The sequence below is a fragment of the Dipodomys ordii genome, unplaced genomic scaffold (genome assembly GCF_000151885.1).
Source record: "Dipodomys ordii isolate 6190 unplaced genomic scaffold, Dord_2.0 Scaffold64, whole genome shotgun sequence".
NCBI classification, from domain to species: Eukaryota; Metazoa; Chordata; class Mammalia; order Rodentia; family Heteromyidae; genus Dipodomys; species Dipodomys ordii.
This window is the reverse complement of record NW_012267280.1, coordinates 8,377,697-8,390,773: the sequence shown is the minus strand read 5'-3', so window position 1 is coordinate 8,390,773 and position 13,077 is coordinate 8,377,697. Positions and strand designations below refer to the sequence as shown.

Sequence of the window (13,077 nt, the reverse complement as noted above, 5' to 3'; positions counted from 1 at the left end):
GTTCCTCAGGAGGTATAAATGTATCTCATGTCAAACACAGGATGCCCTGTAGCGAGAGAACTAATGATGTATCGGTAGGGTTTTTGAGATACACATGGAAGGATCGAAGCCTCCCTGGGAGTAGAGAAACTAGTGCGGGAACATTGTGATTCCATTCACTGCACTCCATCCCCTGCAAACCCTGCTACCCCCAAAACCCAGCTTAGCCACCCATCATGCAAACAGAACGTGATAAAATTCAGGGGAAAAAATGTTAAATTATGATAGCTGGTACTAGATCTCTTTTCATCTCTAGCATAACCTATCTACTACAAGGAAATGTCCAGTCTTTCCAGAATGCCTGTAGTAGTGGTGCCACACTTCCTCCCCAGCTGCTGTCTCCATCTCTGCAGACATGGCCAGGCCCCAGGGAGTGGCATGTTCTGGTTCTGGCCTTTTCTGTCTCACATTCATCTCCTAGCCTTCCCAGAAGCCCTGCACGGTCCCTCTCCATCTGTCCAAGCCCCAAGACTTGCAGGACATGGTCGTCAGGAGGCCTGTGTAACTGCTTGTTGGTGACTCCTTCCTCTCAAACACTGTGCTCCTAAGTACATACTTCTCTCGTCGCCCTGAGCATGGATTTTTGCAGGCACTTTTGCGCCGTTACCTTTTCCCAGTGAACCGTGCTCGCCATGAGGACCAATATCTCCAGAGCACAGCACCCTGTTCAGAGGTGATCTACTTTTGAGTGTTGAATGGACCTGAAGAATGGCTGTGATCATCTCAGCCAACCCTTCTTACCTGGCATCTCCATGTAGCTCCAGGACAGAGTTCCACACCCTTGCTCCCATCCCTCGGGTCTTCCTCCATTTATTAGGCCATTGTGTTGACCATCATTCTCTCACAGTGCCATGTTGGAACTCAGGTTTCTCTGAATGTTGCCCGAGGATTGGTTTTCCCACCATAATTAACATCCCACAGTCAGCGAGGAGCAGAGCCTAGTCTTGCTCTTCCCCACACCCTCCCTAACGGGACCAACTATTCTTCCCACCAATGCCACAGCACATCATCAGTGGAGAAGGAAAGTAGGAGACCTTGAATTATGGAATATAGCTAGAGAGAAAGCAGATAAAGGTAAGAACACACAGGAGCCCCCTACATGCACCTGTGTGACTGTCCTGACTTTCACCCAGCTCAGAGAAAATGAAATGAAGGTGATGTCTAGTCTGCCAGAGGTCTTTGAGTTAAGCCAGGCATTGGGGAGCTCTCCCCAGGGGTGGGACACCATCAGTCTGACTGTAATCCTGTGAACTTTTAGGTCAAGTCTGCAGAAACACAGTTGCATTCAGGAAGGAATTCCAGGGAAGGTAGCACTGACACTGTACATCTGGATTAAGCTCCATTTCCATGTGAAGAGGTCCATGAACCATCTCAAGCTAAGCACCCTGGAGACAAGTGTGACCTATAAACACTAACGGTGCCTAATGGCATGTGCATGTGCACCAGCCCCGCGTGCCACTGTGATGGGAAGCTGGCACAGTGATATCCCCGTTTATGCTCGTGGCACATGTGTTGGTCTCCTGCCTGTGTTACTGGTGTTTGTCTCAAGTGCCAAGAATACAATCATGAACGTGTGGCAGGCAGAGTTTTCCTGTTTTCTCTCCCTAATGGAGCAGCAGTACCTCTGGGTTTCTTGACTCTTCCCCTTGGTCTCCAGTGGGCTGTTCTGCAGTAATTCAAGTCTGCTTCCCCACAAGCCTGTGAGCTCTTGACATGCCTGTGAGGATGTGTGTTCCCACACACACCCCATTCTCTGAACTCTTAAAAATAAGTACAACGTACAGTAAAATCGCTTAAAGGTTGCCAGGATGTAGTGTATCATTCTGCTGCTCAGGGATTTCTGTCAGTAGCTATCTTCCTTCATACAAACATGTCTCGAAAGTCTCCGATGTTTGACATGGAAACTCATTCGACTCCATGCTGCAACTTCTTCATTAAAATTCCAGGGAGTGATGCACCTGGTATTAAGAAGTACTTGTCCTTGACTTGTACTCAGAGATGGACATTTGTACTCAGCGATTACTTTCTTGAGACTTTTGAAGTCCAATAACCATACTGGCTTTCCATCTAATATTGCACGCTGCCGTGGGGAAACACTGAGTATCAGATTTATGCTCAGTTTTGGTCTCTGTGTGTTCAATTTCCCTGTTGGGAGTGGGCAGAAGAAAGAGACGATGCCAGTCATGGGCTGGTTTGGCTCTGGACCGAAGGGCTTATTCCCCACACCATGGTATCTTCAGGCAGAGAGCGCAGAACAATGGTGTGGTGTCACCAGTGGGGTGCATTGTCGGCATAGACATCAGAACAAAGCCTTTAGCGATTTGAACAGATAGGATGGTGTTTAAAAACTCATAGGGATGCATAATTAATTTTCCTCTACTGGGAAAATCACCTATGTGACCATTTTCCCATCGCCCTGGTAGCATCTCCAAACAGTGAAATGTATCCCTAACGTGTGTGTGTGTGTGTGTGTGTGTGTGTGTGTGTGTGTGTTTTAGATGGGCATTCACAAAGTGTTCCTGAAGTACTGGCACATGGACCAGCTCAGTGACCTGTGTCTCCAGCTACAGCAAAGAATCATAACCTGCCAGAAAGGTAAGCGCCACCCGTCAGCATGCCACAGCCCCTTTGAGCTGTTAGGTTCTAGATCATTCCATGAACCCTGAGTCTAAGTGCTTGTGAGACCAGCATTGTCATACCTCCTCATCAGCTCCCCACCCCACCCCGAGCCTCGTCAAGGCAGAGTACTGAGCGATAGAAAGCCTTGTGCCTTGACATGTTGTATGTATGTTTACAGACCCGCTTATGCCTGCGTGGGTAGATTCCCCATCACATTTTAGATGAAGTTCTTATGGAGTATCCAGGCTTAGCACTCTCTGTCACCAGCACAGACGATAAGGTTGTGCCTTGGATTGGGTGGAGGGAACATTGCCCAGCTGCTAGTGTCTGGTCAGCACTTACACTCTGCCGAGGTCTGGGAAGTGATCACCGGCCAACAAGTTTTCTGTAATGCCACACCAGCCCCAGAAAATTCCTTGATTGATTTTCCCTCCATCAAGTAAAGATACTATCCAGGGTGATTTCTTTGCTGGCAGATAGCATCTGTGTATCCAGCAAAGAAGATGTTCCATTTTGAATCTGTGTCCTGTTGGAATCCAGGAGATTGTTAAGGAGGGGGCCTGTTTTCCAGGAGGGAAACCGTCTTGTCTTTAGTGTGTGTTTAATGTCACACAGCAAGGGGTCCCTTGTGACCTTTCTGCATGTGCATAGGATGTATTCCAATGATACCTTGTCCATGATGGTTCTGTTTTATTTTAAAGTTATACCTCTTGTAAAATGGCTATGCATTTGACACTCTTTAGTGGGCTTCATTGTTTAATTTTTAAAGAAAGATAACAGAGGAAGGAATTTTACTAGATGCCAGCATTTGGTATAACATGCTGAGCTTGGTGTTCTAATGTGGTTGAAAGTGTTACTCTAGCCCGCTCTGGAGCTTCATGGCAAATCCTCCTGTGGTCCCTTGGGGCCATTTCTCTCCCTTGGGGCCTGGGAGAGCCTTGAGAAAGGGAGGGAACAGCCCTCGCCCTCTTGATTCAGAACCTTCCCTATCCTCTCCTCCTCTTCTTCCTCCTCCTCTTCCTCTTCTTTGAGATGGGAGTCCACAAACTAGACTCTGTTCTATCTCTCTCTGTGTCTGTGAATGTGCGTGTGTCGCTCTCTCTGGCTTATTATAAGCGATCCCTGTGACTTCATTCTTCATTAGTACAAGGGAGAGGCTGAGCCCCAGAACTATGTTGAACACCCCTCTCTTACAGACATCATGGTTGTGGGCCATCCTGCACCTGCTCAGAAGGCGTCTGACGCCTCTGTCCCTCTGTCCCACCTGAGGACAAGAAGGACAGCACTGAATTCCACCCCAGAGATGGGGACAGGTTGAGCACTGTCGCTGTAACATGGCGTTAAGCTGGAGCACAGCACTGGCATTCTACTGGGCAGTGACCTGACAGATCACCAGAGAAGTCTGTACCCTCTCCTACACAAACACAACTAGAAAATTCTATTCTGTTTTGCTCCAAAGACAAAGCTGTTATACACAGCCAACTCAGAGCATAGGGTGTGAACAGAACCCTGATTCTGGTCACCTTTTGATAGAAATATTAAAACACACACACACACACACACATGAAAACGGAATAGCAAGCAAGTGGCTCATGCCTGTAATCCGAGGAGCTATGGAAGATCTGAGGATTGCAGTTTGAGGCCAGCCTAGTCAGGAAAGTCCATGAGTCTCTTTTCTTCAATTAACCACCAGAAAACTGGAAGTGGCACTGCGGCTCGAAGTAGGATGCTGGCCTTGAGTAAAAAAGCTCAGGGACAGCACCCAGGCCCCAAGTTCAAGCCCCACATCCAACAGGGAAAAAACAAAAACAAAAAACAGAATGGCCTTTAAAATGGCATCTGGACAAAAGCCATAATTTCATTTCCCCTAAATAAAATAATGGCCATAAAAGCATTTTAAATGACAGATGCTTCAATGTACAGCAGTAATTATTGATTTTTATTTTTATATGTCTCAGAATAGTCCCCTCAATATTATTTGCCAATATTAAATTCACTCAAAAAACATATATAATTCAAAGCCATTTCTATTTTATAGAAAGTTATCATTTTTTTCTTGGTAAATGTTCAAAGAAGAGAGATGTAACTTGTAGTTTGATATTCAATATCAAATGAATATCAAATAGTTTGCCATTTCAAACTATTCCTTCTAGAAGTTTCTATCTGACCCCAATGGACCAGAAATTGTAGGTCTTTTTGCACCCACAATCCCTCCTAATCTCAGAACTTAGAGGCTGCAGGGCTGGCATCACAGAGGTTGACAGGCTCATGTCAGGCGTGGACAGACAGACAGACCCCAGGACAATGGGTTGGGCCCAAGCTCAAGGAGCCAGGCCAGTACCCTTTTCAAGATGGCACCTACGGCGTTACATCCTGTGGTCATTGTCGGCCAGTTCTTCCTATGGATTGCAAATATGCTTCCCTGTGGCATGCTGATCTGTCTCCACAGTGAGCCATGGGTCATGTCCAGCTGCACTGCAGGCCGCACTCAGGGAGGGAGATTGGCTTCCTTGACCCTGCTGTGGCTTTGCCTTCATTGCTCTGTTTATTGAAATTATTGAAACTATTGAAACCAAGACAATTCCACTATAATTGTGGCCTACACAGAGATATTCATCATAGATGTGTTCAATTTGACCCAACCTTAAATAGTGTAAGTCAGGTGCTGTTAAGTGTTGGTCTTTGATTTTTATTTTTTATTCTTACAAGTGGTACTGGACAACTGAAGCATATTCACATCCTTGTTCCCAATATTTACACGCATTTCTAAACTTCCTTTCCCAGGTAACAGAGAGGATACATTTCCTATTATTTCTACACAATCTGTCTAGTCTTTGATGCAGTGCTAATGTCTTTAGGAATTAAATCAAATCCTAGGAGGAAAGTACACAGGGTATTTCAGGGACTAACTCCAGGAATCTTAAAGAAAATATCAGGAAAAATGATCACCGTAGCCCCAAAGTGAGGTCTGCACCCCCAATTCTCTAGACTTTGCAGCTCCTTGGCTCACCCATTTAACTCTAAGCTATCAATGTCTACTTTACATTACCATAATGTGTAAGGAACCGTGCTATGTCTAGGCAACCTCAGCACCATCACTACTGAACTTAAGTATCCTCTTCAATATGATTAGAATATTCTAGCAAATTCTAATTATGGATTAAAAAGTGTCTTCTTTTATAAATTATTTTTGTTTGTGCATCTCTGTGATTTGGGGTTTTTTTTGTTTTGTTTTCCTTTTTGGTCCACTCACTAACCCTGGGTTATGTTTTGGGGGAAAGTCATAAGAGGTTTTCTAGCACGCCAGCATGTGCTTCAGAAAATGAGCGTTAAGCGGCACGAGATCACGTCCATCAAGAACTTCCTGGAGGACACGGAGGACATGGCGCTGAGAACCTACGACGCCCTGGTCATTCAGAACGCTTCGGACATCGCCCGGGAAAATGACCGGCTCAGGAAAGAAATGCATGCCCCTTACCACAGAGAGAAGGAAGAGGCCAGGAGCAAGCAAGAAGAGGGTGTGAAAAGGTAAAGACCGTTTGCAAAGTTACTTCCCTTTGTGAGCCACCAGAAGGAGTTGTGAGGACTCCCCAGGGTCTTTGTATAAAGTTCAATCCTAGGACCCCCGTCTCAGAAAGAAGCTTGTGTGCTGTGCTCTTTGAACCCCAGCGATCTAAGAGATGCTTTCCTTTCATGAATTTGATGCCATGTGTGTTAATTTGGTCATAGGAAGAAGTACTCGTGGAAAGAGCTACCACATCAGCTCAAGACGTTGTAAAGCATGGCTATATTTCTGTAGTAGCAAAAACATACCACTGGACTTTTGGGGGTTTTATGCAAGTGGGATATACATAGATATATATGTAGATATATGTGTGTGTATACACACACACACATATAGTGGCTGGCTTATAGTAACTTCTGAAGGGAAGTGAGGAAGGGAGAAGAGAAACACTCCTATGAAAGTGGGAAAATTGAAAGAAGAGTTTGTGTTGAAAGGGATGGGGGAGAACATTGATCAAGATGCCCTGTACTTTTAAACTGGCATGAGGAACGGTAACTCCTTTGTAAAACCACTTAAAGAGAGTAAAAACAATGTATTTTTTTAAAAAATTCTGGAAGTCTGACCAGAGGAGACCCCTGAGTAGTTGGCATCATCCCACACGGAGCGGATGCAGGCAGACACAGGCTCGGAGGACTCAGTTCACACAGAAAGATGTTTATTTTTCCCCAGGAACTTGCTTAATACTGTGTTTCTCCTGGAAAATGGCTGTCCTTGCCATTGCTGCCTATGTCAAATGATTTCTTTTTCCTGAAAGTGGAAATGGCAATGTGTCTCTTGCTAATTAGCTCCCAGTCTCTTAGTGATTAAACACGGGGAAAAAAATTCCCTTTGTAAAGAAAGCTGTAATTAAACATTATAGGGAAAACAAATTATCCACTGAGTGTCACACTCCCATCCTTGGTGACTTTATTTTCTACATGGGCGGCTGGCTCTGGCTAGGGATGGGCCTAGGCCCTGTTGGTGTCTGCCACAGAGAGATAATTATAAACAAACGCTCAGAACTTCCTTGTAAAATGGATGCATCTTGCTAGTGCATGATTATGTTGATGTGTGAATCCAGAAGGAAGTTTTAACTATTAATTTCCAATGGCTTCCAGAATAAAATTGATTATTTTCTCTGCTGGAACTAAACAGTCACCCCAATTTCTCCATTTGATCATGTATTTATTTGCCTGATAGAAAATTAAGTGGAGAGACATTCCTCTATTTGGTGAGTTCTAGCAGTTGACTCCACAACATAGGAAGACACAGGGGAAAAAAAATAACAGTTCTGCACATTAACTCACCCATTATTGGTGGAATGTCAATATAGAGAGAGAAATAGAGATGTGGAGAGAGAGAGAGATGCTAAATTGTAAATGCTCAGTAGCTCTGCACGGGAAGGGAAACTGTGGTGAACTTAAGCACGGACGATGTGTCACTAACTGTTTATTGAAATGGAGTTCTTAAGATTATCATTCAGAGGGAAATGCTGGGTTTGGGGATGTGCCTAAGAATCGGAGTGTGAAGAACTCATTCTGTGAATGTGTGATAGCAAACGTGGTTCCTTTTTCAGTCATGCTACGTTTGTGAGAGGATTTTTAAAGGCTGTCGGGTGAATAGCTGCCGCCCCCCCCCACCTCCTCCTGGACAGGGCTGGGCTGGGCAGGGCTGTGTGGGGGAACTGTCCAGCCGCTCTCCTCAGAGAGACAGCCCCCCCCTCAGCAAAAGTGGATTTATAGCTGTGGTCTCCATGATGCATCCAGGCCTCTGCAGCCTGTCCCTGTTATTTTCTGTCCCCAGAAGAGCTGAAGACCAGAGCGGCTGCCGACACTTCCAGTCCGGCTCCATCCCCGTGCCTGTGGAGGGCCTGGCCCAGGCCCTGGCTGCTGCTCCATCCATCCGCTCTCCATCCCTGCACTCAGCGTTCAGCCTGGAGGAGGGCAGCAGCCTCCCATCGCCTCGGAAACAGCCCCCACCCAAGCCAAAGAGAGACCCCAACACCCGGCTGAGCGCCTCCTATGAGGCAGTGAGCGCCTGCCTCTTCACCAGCAGCGAAGGTTAGCCAAAGGGGGGCTGAGGAAACTCACACTCGGAGCTCATGCATGCTCTGACTGCCGGTCTGTCAATGCCCCCCCCCACCGTGCCCCCCAGACTAGTAGGACGGCCTTAATATATTTCTAATAGAAGTAAATCCAATTGTTGGCTTGCTGGTGGCTCTTTAATCATTCAAGGTACAAAATATTTATTCAAATCTCTAAGCCTCTTAAGGAAAAGCTCCTTACATAGCATTTCCTTCACTCCAGGCTGCACCTCAGCCTGGACTAAGCAGCTTCCCCGGAGAACCAACTCCTGAAGTTGGTCTCCAGTCCATGTAAATGTTCACGAACCGAAAGCCTAAAAAGTCAGGTTTTCCTGCCATCACAATCAACTTACTAGCCAGGTGCTGGGGGAAAACATCCACACAAAAGAGAATTAACAGCCACAGAGCTCAGCAAGCGACAGACGCTGCAGACTAGCTCAGAAAGGGCTCGGCGGGGCACACGCCACATTCGCCATCAGTCCTGGACCCATATGTTAGAGATGAGGAGCCATGACGAGCTCTCTCGAGAATGTGAGAGGCTGGGATGGTTTGTGGCTTTGTGCCAGGCCCCATTCCACACCACTTTGGCTCAGTGGCCACGTTCCTCCCAGGTAGAACTGATTCCATGACTTCATGCTTCTACCTGAGGCTTTGTTCATTTATTCATCTCACCTCTGCATGTCATAGTGTTATCTGTATTTCTATCAAAAGGTTAGAAGAAAATCTAGACTCTCTCAAAGTGATTTGTGAGCCTGGGTCTCCCAAGAGAAGGAATACAGGGAGGTTGGTTTGCTATCAGAGCCATTCACGTGTCATCTTAAAAACTGAAGTTCCAGTCATGTGCCAGTGCTCACACCTGTCATCCTAGCTGCTTGGGAGGCTGAGATCTGAGGACTGTGGTTCAAAGCCAGCCTTGATAGGAATGTCTGTGAGACATATCTGTGACTCTTATCTCTAATTACCTACCAAAAAAAGAAAAGAAAAAAATCCAGGAGCAGGGTTTAAGGAGTAGAGTGCTAGCCTTGAGCTTAAAAGTTCAGTAGCCAGGCCTTGAGTTCAAGCTCCAGGACATACACACACACACACACACACACACACACACACACACACACAAAGCCAAGTTCCAAAAGACAAGTTCCAAAGACAATTAGGTTAGGGGGCTAGAGGTACCTACTAAGAAAGGCAATATGAACAGGTATTTTGTCCCTCAAAACATAAAACCATTTATACAAATATTAATACATTATTTATATAAATATATAATATGTAAATGTGTATATTTATATAAATAATTGATGATATTTATATAGTCACCCTTCTTTGCAAACTCTTAACAAGCTAGGGCCAGCTGTTTGAAACAAAGTTCTCTCCAAGTCTGGGTGGCTGTCAGCACATAGAGGTTGGGAAAGGAAGGCCAGGCCCCAGCCTCCACATCTTCATCCAGGGATCTGCAGGCCCATGTGCCCTGCCTGGTGCGCAGACATTCTCTGTCCTGTTGGGAAGTGGCAGCCATCCCAGGGGCTAGCTGTGACAGGCTGGCAGATGTCACTGCTCAGGAGGTGGCCACATTCTGAGGCTCACAGGTGGTCTCAGGCACTGCTGCCTGCACCTGAAAAGGTCCGAAGGTCCGCCTTCTCTGGGACAAGGGTGCAAAGTCCTCCACGGGATGTGGATGGACGTGGAGTGGGGAGGAGGAGCAGTGTCTGTTCAGCACTGCTGGAGTCTCAGCGTGGGGACACGTGCCTCCACTGGCCCACCCAAGGCCCGCTCCATGGCCCTGGCCCAGCTACAGACCCCCAAGCAATTGAAAACGTGTCCTGTCCCTTCTCCACAGAACCCTGGTTATGCATGGAGTTGGAATCATGGATCCACTTCGTGGTTTCATTTGCCAAGGCACTGTTGAGCTTTTTCTTTCTTTCTTTCTTTCTTTCTTTCTTTCTTTCTTTCTTTTTTTTTTTTTTTTCGCCAGTCCTGGAGCTTGAACTCAGGGCCTGGGCGCTGTCACTGAGCTGCCTTTGCTCAAAGCTAGTGTTCTACCACTTGAGCCACGGTGCCACTTCTGGCTTTTTCTGTGCATGTGGTGCTGGGGAATCAAACCCAGGGCTTCACGCATGCTAGGCAAGCACTCTACCACTAGGCCACCTTCCCAGCCCACGGTTTTCTTTTAAAATGAGTGTAATTGTGGGTCTCTTTTAGAGTAGTCCCTTGCACCCACCCCACCCCCAAGTGCTGTGAATGTCTCCTGAGCAGGCACACGCCCGTTACAGAGACAGATTTAACGCCTGGTGAGGGTCCGCGTGGACCTTTCTTCGCATCCTTCCCGCACAAGCTCCCTCACAGAGCAACATTATTTCCTATTGCCTGAATTTCTGGCAGTGAAGTCTTCACAGCACACTCTTCTGACACTAGTGGGTGGGCAGAGATGATACAGGACTAGGATCTCCGTGCCCTAACTGGGCAGCATCCCCTGACCCGCCCCTGCCTGAGGACGCCCAGAGCAGTAGGAGAGAGTTTACCTGACAGAGCATCATCAGGTAAACTGAGGCAGATAGGGAGTGAGACCAGGATGCTCTTCCCACAAGGCCCGGGCTGGCCGGCCTCAGTGGAACAGCTTAACACAGAAGCGTGCTGGCAAGGCAAGCCACTGGGGACAGAGTCTGAGGGGCAGAAAGGGGCAATTGGACTGCTTCTGTCATGGAAACAACTAGAACACTTTGAAACTCACATCAGGCCCATCCGTCCATCCTGGCCACACCCATGTCCCTGCGATGGACGGGCAGCTGGCTGAGTAGTCAGCACGCCAGCACCAGGTGCCCAGCACACCAGCACTAGGTGCCACAGGGTAGCTGCTGGCTTGGGGGCTCAGGGCAGCATCCCCCCACCCCCCTCAGACTGAGGAGAGGCGAGAGAACAGAGAATGGTTGCAACTTGTTGGCTGGTGTTGGATGGGGACTAAAATGCCACCCATGTGCCCTAATGAGAAATCCCAAAGGGAAGCATTTTGTGGGAGAAAACATGTGTGTCCTGCCAGGGTGTGATCACATTCCACGCAGACCCAAGTCCGGATCTGTAACGGGTTCTCTGCGCTCCAGGTCCCTCCACAGGCCCAGAGCTCGGAACTCCCATGCCATGTGGCCCAGCAACGTGGGAACTAGGCCAGACTGCCTCCCTGTGTGTGTGTGTGTGGGGGGGAGGTCTGTACAGAAGTCAGGGACTGTCTCAAGTTCAGGCTCAGGAAGAGCGTGCCCTGTGGAAAGGCAAAGCCCATGAATTGAATTGATCAGGTGTTCAGAGCAAGCCTGGCATGTGGCTGGCTGTGGGCAGCAGAGGGGAGGTCTCCCGCACTGCGAGGTGCTGGGGTGAGGCAGGCCAGACCAAGCACCATGCACTGCAGGCCTCTGCTCTTCTCAAAGTAATGTAGGACTTCACATTACTCTAGCGAACAAAGCTAATCGTGAAAGTACAGACAAGCTCTTCACACCATCCTCATCCTGCCTTGTTCTGTGACAGTCTCTCACCTTGGAACCCAGGCTGGCCTTGAACCTCCCAGCCTTCTGCCTCTAATTCCAGAGTGCTATGGCATGACAAGTGTCCACCACCACGGCTGGGCTCCGGCTCTATGGGGTTGACACCTGTGTGTGGGGGGTGTGATGTGTGTGTTGTGTGGAGTCACTGAGAACCAAGCCAAGCGCTTGTCTGTCTATCTGTCTGTCTGTCTGTCTGCTGGTGTTGATCTCCAGGTCAACAGGCATCCCAGTCCTCCCCCACCCCCGCCCATTTCATACCTGTGGCCCCGCCTTCTTTCCAAACCCCTCCCCATGGCAAGGCACCCGGCTGCAAGCTGTGCACATCATCCGGGCCGGAGCGAGGGGACGGGGTCAGGGGACAGACAGGGGACGGGCAGGGGATGGAGTCAGGGGACGGGACTGGGGACAGGGGACAGGGGATGGGATCAAGGGACGGACCGGGTCAGGGGACGGGGGTCAGGGGACAGACAGGGGACGGCACAGGAGATGGGGTCAGGGGATGGGATCAGGGGACGGGGACAGGGGACAGGCAGGGGATGGGCAGGGGACGGGGACAAGCGACAGGGGTTGGGGACAGGGGACAGGGGATGGGCCGGGGACGACAGGGAATGGGCAGAAGACGGACAGGGGACGGACAGGGCCACCGGCCTCCCGCGTCCAGTGACGCCCTCCTCCTTGGTTTCCCCTCCAGCTCTGACGCGCCGCCGCCCCCACAGCGACGACTACAGCGCGGTGAAGAAGATCCCCCCTCGGAAGCCCAAGAGAAGCCCCAACACCAAGCTCAGCGGCTCCCACGAGGAGATCTGGGGCCCGCGGCCCTTGGGCGCGGCGGGCGCGGGCGTGGTGCGCCCGGGGCCTTCGAGCGCCCTGCCGCTGCCGCTGCGCCCGCCGCTGCCGCTGCGTCCTGGGGAGCGCGATGGCGAGGACGAGGATGAGGACGCGGAGCCCGTGTACATCGAGATGGTGGGGAACGCGGGCGGCGCGGGCGCGGCAGGCAGCCCCGAGCACGAGGCGGTGTATGAGGAGATGAAGTTCTTCCCGCCCGAGGAGGCGGGCGGCCCGGGCCTCGGCTCCGGCCCCGCGACGCCCCGGGACCCGGGCGACATCCCCGCCCCGTTCCCCAACCTGCTGCCCCACCGGCCGCCGCCGCTGGTCTTCCCGCCCGCCCCGGCCGGCGGCTCCCCGGCCTCCGACGAGTCCCCGCTCACGCCGCTGGAGGTGAAGCGCCTGCCGGTGCTGGACACCAACCTCAAGTACCCGGTCCC

The 13,077-nt window shown here is 49.7% G+C and overlaps 1 protein-coding gene across 1 annotated transcript in view; it reads left to right on the top strand.

Annotated features, from left to right (window-relative positions):
- Myo16 (myosin XVI) overlaps positions 1-13,077 on the top strand; it is a 267,093-nt gene that overhangs the window by 211,631 nt on the left and 42,385 nt on the right. The window contains exons 28-31 of the mRNA XM_013022725.1: positions 2,538-2,634; positions 5,940-6,186; positions 8,009-8,262; positions 12,504-13,072. Coding sequence (XP_012878179.1) covers positions 2,538-2,634; positions 5,940-6,186; positions 8,009-8,262; positions 12,504-13,072 — 1,167 coding nt within the window. The remainder of the gene's footprint in view (positions 1-2,537; positions 2,635-5,939; positions 6,187-8,008; positions 8,263-12,503; positions 13,073-13,077) is intronic.